The 7586-nt window shown below is 59.7% G+C and overlaps 2 protein-coding genes across 2 annotated transcripts in view; one reads left to right on the top strand and one right to left on the bottom strand.

The window, feature by feature from the left end:
* Positions 1 to 387: 387 nt before the first annotated feature.
* LOC104129793 (nuclear receptor 2C2 associated protein) lies at positions 388 to 2550 on the top strand. The gene is made up of 5 exons (XM_009642759.2): positions 388 to 625; positions 798 to 888; positions 1031 to 1136; positions 1388 to 1455; positions 1754 to 2550. The coding sequence occupies exons 1-5, from the start codon at positions 585 to 587 to the stop codon at positions 1868 to 1870; spliced, it is 423 nt and encodes a 140-aa protein (XP_009641054.1). The 5' UTR covers positions 388 to 584; the 3' UTR covers positions 1871 to 2550.
* A 95-nt stretch (positions 2551 to 2645) lies between these two features.
* RFXANK (regulatory factor X associated ankyrin containing protein) overlaps positions 2646 to 7586 on the bottom strand; it is a 7346-nt gene continuing 2405 nt past the window's right edge. Inside the window, exons 2-10 of the mRNA XM_009642756.2 lie at positions 7396 to 7584; positions 7086 to 7163; positions 6301 to 6381; positions 5855 to 5920; positions 5429 to 5529; positions 4270 to 4395; positions 3724 to 3790; positions 3407 to 3487; positions 2646 to 3037 (exon numbers count right to left, since the gene is read on the bottom strand). Coding sequence (XP_009641051.2) covers positions 2979 to 3037; positions 3407 to 3487; positions 3724 to 3790; positions 4270 to 4395; positions 5429 to 5529; positions 5855 to 5920; positions 6301 to 6381; positions 7086 to 7163; positions 7396 to 7584 — 848 coding nt within the window. The 3' untranslated portion in view covers positions 2646 to 2978. The remainder of the gene's footprint in view (positions 3038 to 3406; positions 3488 to 3723; positions 3791 to 4269; positions 4396 to 5428; positions 5530 to 5854; positions 5921 to 6300; positions 6382 to 7085; positions 7164 to 7395; positions 7585 to 7586) is intronic.

The raw sequence follows: 7586 nt of genomic DNA, 5'->3' as shown, positions 1-7586 counted from the left end.
GATGCCTTTAATGCTGCTGGGTGTCCCCATTGCTGCCCGGGCGTCCCCATTGTTGCCTGGAGGTGCCCAGGGCTTCCCGGGGGTCTCCAGTGCTGCTCGGGGGTCCCCAATGTTGCCTGGAGGTCCCCAATGCTTCTCAGGGGTCCCCAATGCTTCCCGGGGGCCCCCATTGCTACTCAGGGGTCCCCATTGCTGCTCAGGGGTCCCCAATGCTGCCCGGGGTCCCCAATGCTGCCTGGAGGTCCCCATTGCTGCTCGGGGGTTCCCAATGCTGCCCGGGGTCCCCAATGCTGCCCGGGGTCCCCATTGCTGCCTGGATGTCTCTAACGCTGCTGGGTGTCCCCATTTTTGCCCCTCGCTGACCCCACCTCTCTGCAGAGGGGTCCCCATTGCTGCTCAGGGGTCCCCAATGCTGCCCGGGGTCCCCAATGCTGCCTGGAGGTCCCCATTGCTGCTCGGGGGTTCCCAATGCTGCCCGGGGTCCCCAATGCTGCCCGGGGTCCCCATTGCTGCCTGGATGTCTCTAACGCTGCTGGGTGTCCCCATTTTTGCCCCTCGCTGACCCCACCTCTCTGCAGGCAGCGATGCCCGTGGAGCCCCAGCTCTGCGCTGGCACGGCCTCACGGTGAGTCCCAGCCCCCCCAGGGGACAGCCAGCAGTGGGGTGCTGCGGCCACCCCCCCCAGGCGGGTCCCTCCTGGGTGCCACACGCTGTCCCCTGGGCCTGCGAGAGACTCCAGTCCCATTGCTGACCCTGTCCCTGTTGTGTCCCTGGGATGGTGGCACGTGTCCCTGCAGGGTGAGCTCTGTGCTTAACCGGGATGCGAAGCAGTTTGGGAAGAAGCACATGTTCGACGCCAGCGAGGAGACGTGCTGGAACTCGGACCAGGTGGGAGGACAAGGACAGGGGAAGGCGGAGGGGTGGGACGGGAGCCGTGCCGGGGACGGGAGCCGGGGACGGGGGCCATGCACGTGGTGAACACCCCGCTCTCCCCGCCGTGACGGAGCCCCGGTGTCTTTCCTGCCCTCAGGGCACGTGCCAGTGGGTGACCCTGGATTTCCCCCGCACCGTCAAGGTCTCGCAGCTTCACATCCAGTTCCAGGGAGGATTCTCCAGCCGGCTGTGCACGCTGGAAGGTGAGGAGCTGGTTTGGGGGTGTGGGGGTCCCTCTGCCTGTACCCACATCTGGATCCCACAGCTGGCTGTTGCGGGGCCCAGAGGTATTTGTTAGCCATTCCCCAAACCCGAGAGGGGCTCAGGCCATGGGCTGGAGCCGAAAAGGGGTGGGTAGCGAGGATCTGGGGTTCTGCTTTGGGTGCAGATGGGAGCCTGGTCCATGAGATGGACCGAGCCTTGGCCGGGCTGCCTCCACCTTCGCCCTCTGCAGGCTGCAGAGCAGGTGAAGAACTGGTGAAAATATCTGCCCTGTACCCCGAGGACACCAACGCCATGCAGATATCCTTTGCCACGTTGCAGGCTGGGTCAGACGGCTTGGTGGGTGGGTTCAGAGCCCCCCCCGTCACCACGGAGGGGCAGGGGGCAGCGATGGCAGAGCTGTGATTTAAATGAGAGACCCGCGAGTCCCTGTTGGCACTTTGCTGCCACTAAAGCAACTCAGTGGAGCTGGAGCAAATCCGGACATTGCCGGCTGAGGTACCCCAGGGGTGCAAGCCCCACGTGGGCCCGCTCGGAGCACGTCTCCCATGTGTCGTGGCGGCCCCTTGCCTATTTTTCTCCTTTACGAGCCCCGCACAGATTCCAGGTGGAGGAGACGGTGCTGGATAAGCTGAAGGTCACCTTTGAGAACAGCACTGACTTCTTCGGGAGGATCGTGGTGTACCACCTCGGGGTGCTGGGGGAGAGGCTCTAGGGCAGCGGCGAGGGACGGGGGGGGACGCTCCCTCATTGCCTGTGTTCCCCCACAGAGACTCTGCTGCGTGGGGGGAAATGGGACAGCAAACCCTGCCAGCGGGGATGTGCTGCCCCCAGCTGCACCCCAAGGCGCTGAGAGGGAGCCCCTGCCCCACGGGATGGCAGTGACAGAGGGACGCGAGTGCAGAGATCCACGGGCTGAGCTTCTGAGCCCTTGGTGGGGGACAGCCTGTGTACCCAGCCAAATAAATGGTGTCCCCACTCCTTCCCGGCTGCTCCTTGGGCAAGTGGCACCCCAGGACCGAGCCCTCTGGAGTTTGCTGTGGCCATGCTGGTGCATGGCTTGAGCAGGCGAGAGAAGTGCCACCTCCCCGTGCTGTGGGCTCTGGTTGTCCCTCACCTTTACTAACCACCCCTGAACATGGGGCGGCTCTTTGTGGCCTCGTGGGGCTCCGATTTGGGATTGTAGCATGCCAGCTGTCAGCCGAGGCCGTGCTGGGTTCCTGGGTGATGCTTTCCGCGGGATTTTGCTCCCGCCTATGGACATTTCCCTGGCTGGTTATAGCGCTGCGTGCAGGGAGGGCTTGGCAGGTTCATGGGCGTAAGAGGGAGCTTCCCTCCTCAGAGACAGCTCTGGAGAGGGAATACCAGGGCACTGGGAGGGTGCGGGCCTTGAAGAGGTTGGTTGGCCCAGTTCCCCTCGTGGTTCCCCAGTAGCTGGTGCTGGGAGCAGAGACTGGCAGCTGTGACAAGGCTGAGGCAATGGACAGGGCTCCACACGGCTGCTTTAGAGTTTACTTCCAATAACGCAATACCTGAATGCACACGTGCAGGAAGCAGCCGAGCCCGGGCAGGGCAGAAATGCAGCTGCCCTGAGGAACGAGCGTCCCCGGGTGCGAGGCGCTGTGGCCATGCCACCCTCTGGGAGAGGCAGGGATCCACCGAGGGCAGGCAGTTCCCAGCTTCCTCTGCCTGCTCCTTGATTGAAGCATTGTGCCGCTGCCCGGTTCGGGACGGCTGGGTGAGGCCGCGTTGGTCCCAGAGGAGAGCCCTGCGTCGGCCGGGAGAAGCGCCGGTGCTGCAGCGGTGCAGCGTGAGCCACCACGTCACTCCAGCTCCTTTTTCTGAAACAGCTTGAGGATGTGATTTTCGATAACCTGTTGGACTAATGGAGGGGAGAGAAGTGAAACCCAGGGAAGCCAAGCCTGTGAGAAGCCACTATCGCTGTGGGCAGGAACAGGTCACCATTTTGTTCCTGTTTTTCCAGTGGAGGCTGGAAAACCCCTTTCTCCAGGGGCCTGTCCCCATCTCTCCTGTCCCAGCCCTATCTCCAGCACAGCTCTGGTTTGGAGGGGGAGCAAGGGGAACAGGACCCATCTGGATTTTTCTGGTGTGGTTTCTCTGGGTGGCAGAGCCGGGAGCTGTGGTGGAAGGTCAAAAAAAGCCCCGAGCAAGGCTGGAAGCTGGGAATTGCCTGGAGGATTTTTGGGGCAGGAAGGGAGGGCTCCCTGCCAGGCATGGAGGGCACACTTGCCTTTCTTATGTCCCAGGGCCACGGCCAGATCCATCGGGGTGTAGCCAGAATCTGCCTCCGTCGTCAGGTCAGCGCCACGAGCTGCAAGCAGGCAGTGGAGATCAGGGCACGGTGCTCCCCTGCCGACGTGGTGTCCCCTCTGGGTCAGGCACAGGGCAAGGGGACCCCCAAAAGACGCCCGTCCTGGCTGGGCAGCCCCCCATGGCATCCCCGGCTGCTCAGTTTCTCCCCCCAGGCGTGTCACGCTCTCTCCCCGAGGCGGTTACCAACGAGCAGCGATTCGAGGCCAAGGACTCAGTACAGATCTTCCCCGTTACCTAGTAGGGCCTCGACACACTTGACGTGATTGCCGCGCACGGCGTAGAGCAGGGGAGTGCCGCCGTTCTGCAGGGAAAGGGAAGGGGCTGCGTCATTGCCGGCCTCAGGTGGGGCTGTGCTCGTGCAGCCCCCACTTCTCCCGGAGCGGCAGGTCCCCAACCCGCTGGGATCCCCTTGCCGCCCTCTCCCAGCTCCAGGCTGGGTGTTTTCTCGCAGAGCAGCACTGCGCAGGTTTCATTCTCTGTATGCAATACAATAATTTTTAAACTGTGCAATTTTAAAGACAACCTTAAGTTCTGAGCGCTGTTTTCCTTGCGGCTGGTAACACCACCAGTGTGAACAACTGAGGAAACCATTTAAAATTATTATCCAGATTAATTTCTTGAAACAACTGCATGAGCAGGCAAAAGAGTGCTGCGAGCCTGGGAAGCATCTAGGAGAGAGGCACTGCTGCTAACTCAGCCCGGAACGATGTGAACTGGGGCTTGGTGTCGCTCCCAGTGCTGGCGCGGTCCCCGTGGCAGCCTGCGCCCGGCGGCACTCACCCAGTCGTAGATGTTGATGTCCACGTTCCTCTCCAGCAGCATGATGACGATGTCAGTGTAGCCGCCCATGCTGGCCAGGGACAGGGCGCTCTCCCGCTCCTTCGCCAGCGTGTGGGGGTCAGCGCCCTGGGGACGGCACAGGCGTTAGCCCTGTTAGCCCTGACGGGCGAAGGAGCCCTGCTGAGACCTGGGGTGCTCAGCACAGCCTGGCTGGGTACCCCAGGGGGGCTGATCACAGGGCCAGGTTGTGACGGGCTGATGGGGCAGAGACAGCTCACATGTTCCCAGTGACCTCTCCTTACCAAAGTCCTTACCAAACATGTTTTAATCATCATCCAACATCTCAGGTGAGGACTTAAGAGCCCTTCTCCCGTGTCAGTAAACTAAGGCTGATGGTTCCTGTTACAGCCCTTTTTCCCATCACTTGTAATAGCATTACCAGCCCTGTCTAGATGCCTGTACAGTGTCCACTGTCTCTTTTGTTACTGATTTACCTAGAAAACCTCCCTGTCCTCCAAGCCCTGCCAGCCACGGACCTCTCCTGGACTTCATTACAGCCTTTATCAATCTACCACCTCATTTATTTTGGGTTCTGTTTGTCTCTCTGGTAATGCGTTGCAATTTTGCTGCTAATACAGTAACAGAGTTTGGCCAGGGCTTGCGTGGCGTGAGTGCCCGCTGACTGTCGGACACACGTGGATGTGGGACTCAGCTTCGGGGAGCAGCTCAATCCAGAGTGCAGGAGGATCTGGTTCCTTGCTCACACCCAGACAGCCCTCAACTGCAAGCCTGGCACTCAAGGACGATGAAGCAATGAGTTCATTAACTGCAACGACACCTCAGCGAGCACATTTGCTGGCAGATTACAGGGCCCAAGCGATAAGCCTGATCTCAAATTACCAATAAGCAGATACTTAATTACAAACAGTTATTGCTAGCTGTGAGATAAGGCTCTTCATGCTCCTGACTTAGCTCGCAGCCCAATGGGGAGTAGCATCCGACAGCGCCTGAGCCGTTAGCTCTGCAGACGTGTCCTGTTTGGTGCCATGGGGAAGATTGGCTGAGATGGTACCAGGATGGTGCTGGGCAATTTGGCAGCCACCAGGATTGGAGCTGGGAAGTCTCCTGTCAACGAGGCGCTGCGTGAGCGTGGCCTTACCCATTCCAGCAGGTGACGGACCGTTTCGATCTCTCCAAAGGCTGCAGCCCAGATCAGCGGTGTGAAACCTCTCTCATCAGGTTTATTTACCAAGTTCTCACCTGCACAAACATGGATGAGACATCATAAACAGGAAGGGTAAACCCCCCTCTGCTCCCTGTCCCCAACCAGGAACCCCAACAAAGGCTGGGAAAATAAGCCAAGGGTTTATCAAAGAAGTGGCTGAGTCCCCATCCCTGGAGGTGTTTAAAAGTCATGTAGATGTGGTGCTTAGGGACAGGGTTTAGTGGTAGGATGGCAGGGTTAGGGGAACGGTTGGGATCGATGATCATAAAGGGCTTTTCCAACCTAAACGATTCTGTGATTCTGTGGCCTGACAGGACTCTGCAGGATCTGGGGTAAGAACCCAAAGGAAGAGATGTGTACCTTTCTGAAGGTGCTCCTTCAGCTGGCTGAGCTCTCCTTGAGCAGCAAGCTGGTGGATGGACAACGCTGGGGGACAGAAAGAATTCACCCATCAGGACAAACTTTCCCCAGCTCAGCAGCCACCATCTGTAGGTGGGTCGCTGCAAGTCTGCGGCAGTGGTGACTGGACATCCCCAAAACTGTCTGAACCCCCAGGACTGTCTGAACCCCAAAACACCCGATGGGTAACTCCTTCTGCTGTACAGCGGTGGGGACAGGCAGCCACCGTGAGTGGCGAGAGCAGCAGCACTGCAGGGAGCAGCCTGAGAGACCGCCTGGTGGACACTGAGCAGCGTGGCAGCAGGAGATGGAGGAAGGCTCCAGCCCTGCCACCCCTCTGCTCCCTCTATGCCCTGTACGCATCCACGGCCTGGGGTGCACAGCCCGCTCTGCCCGGCAGTACTCACTGTCCAGCGTGGCTGGGAGGGCCGAGACCTCGTTGCCTCGCTGCCTGTTGGTCAGCGTGTTCGAGTGCTTCAGGGGGAAGCCTGTTCCAGAGAGAGGAGAGAGTCAGGGCACATCTCCACCATGCACAGGGAGGAACTACACTGACTGGAGGCCAAGAACCTCGTGAAAACTCAGGTTTCACGCGCCTTATCTGAAGCTGTTCCCTCCTGTCCCTGGCAAAAACTGAGTCCTACAAGAAAGGAATTATTCCCTTGCAAGTAAAGAGCCTGGAGACTGAGGTTTGACCAGTGTGCAGGGACCAACAGCTGAGCAGGGAAGATAAAACAGCCCGAACAGCTGCCCAAGGAGGGGCAGGGTCCATCTGGGGCACTGCGGGAGGCAGGGATCTGGCATTAATGGCATAATTGCAAACGATATACTGCAGAGGACAGCCTGGGGGATGCACTCAAGTTCATCCTCGTATTTCCTACCCTTGAAGAGTTCCACTTGGAAATCTCAATGTGTTTTCAACAAGCGATTTGTAGTTTAATGAGGGAAATATATGGAAAGAGTTTGACATCTCCGATTCCACTGCACGGAGCTGCGGCAACCTCTCACTGCTGGCACGAGTCATCAGCAAGGTCTGGATTTGGCCTTGCCATGTTATGGGAGGGACCGGCAGCAGTAAAAGACTTTTTTTGTAGCTGCTTTTGTGGGATGAGAGATCCAGATGACCTCCCCCATGCCTGTCTCCTGCTGGGGCTGCACCCGAGCATCTGTGAGCACCAGGCTCTGCAACACTCACTGTCAAGGGCCGAGCGCTCAGTGCTCCTCTGCCTGTCCATCGAGGCAATCGAGGGCTTCGGGAGAGTGTCTGCTCCACCTGCAAAACAAGGGCGGCCCTTAGGGACCTTGGGTCCACTTGCTGGGGGGCCGGCTGGGCTCCATGTGTGGCACAACGAGACCCAACCGGCACAGCAAGCACCCCGTGTGCACCCCAACCCCAGGGCGGAGGGCACGGTGATCCCAGTTTACAGGGGGGCAGACGCTGCAGGATCCCAGCCCCATGCATGCCCCGTCTCAGCTCCCACCACCCTGTCACCCCCAGCACTCACTGTCCCCGTGGTCCATGCGTGGCACGTCCTGGTCTGGCCGCAGACGGCCCAGGGGGGCACCGCTGTCCCCCATGTCCCTGGTCGCAGCCAGCTCCTCCGCAGCTCCCTCGGCTCCATTTTCACCCTCTTTTGGGCGCTCCTGGGCGTCCCCATCGTTCGGAGGGATCTCCATGAGACGAGCGACCGCTTCT

This window comes from Egretta garzetta, unplaced genomic scaffold (assembly GCF_000687185.1).
Source record: "Egretta garzetta isolate BGI_Z169 unplaced genomic scaffold, ASM68718v1 scaffold567, whole genome shotgun sequence".
In the NCBI taxonomy this organism is placed as follows: Eukaryota; Metazoa; Chordata; class Aves; order Pelecaniformes; family Ardeidae; genus Egretta; species Egretta garzetta.
This window is presented reverse-complemented; position numbering and strand designations above follow the sequence as displayed.

Coding starts and splice junctions, on each gene's coding strand:
- LOC104129793 (XM_009642759.2), top strand. CDS start 585: ATGCCCGTGGAGCCCCAGCTCTGCGCTGGCACGGCCTCACG. Junction 889..1,030: donor CGTGCTGGAACTCGGACCAG/GTGGGAGGACAA, acceptor TCCTGCCCTCAG/GGCACGTGCCAGTGGGTGAC. Junction 1,137..1,387: donor CCGGCTGTGCACGCTGGAAG/GTGAGGAGCTGG, acceptor CGCCCTCTGCAG/GCTGCAGAGCAGGTGAAGAA.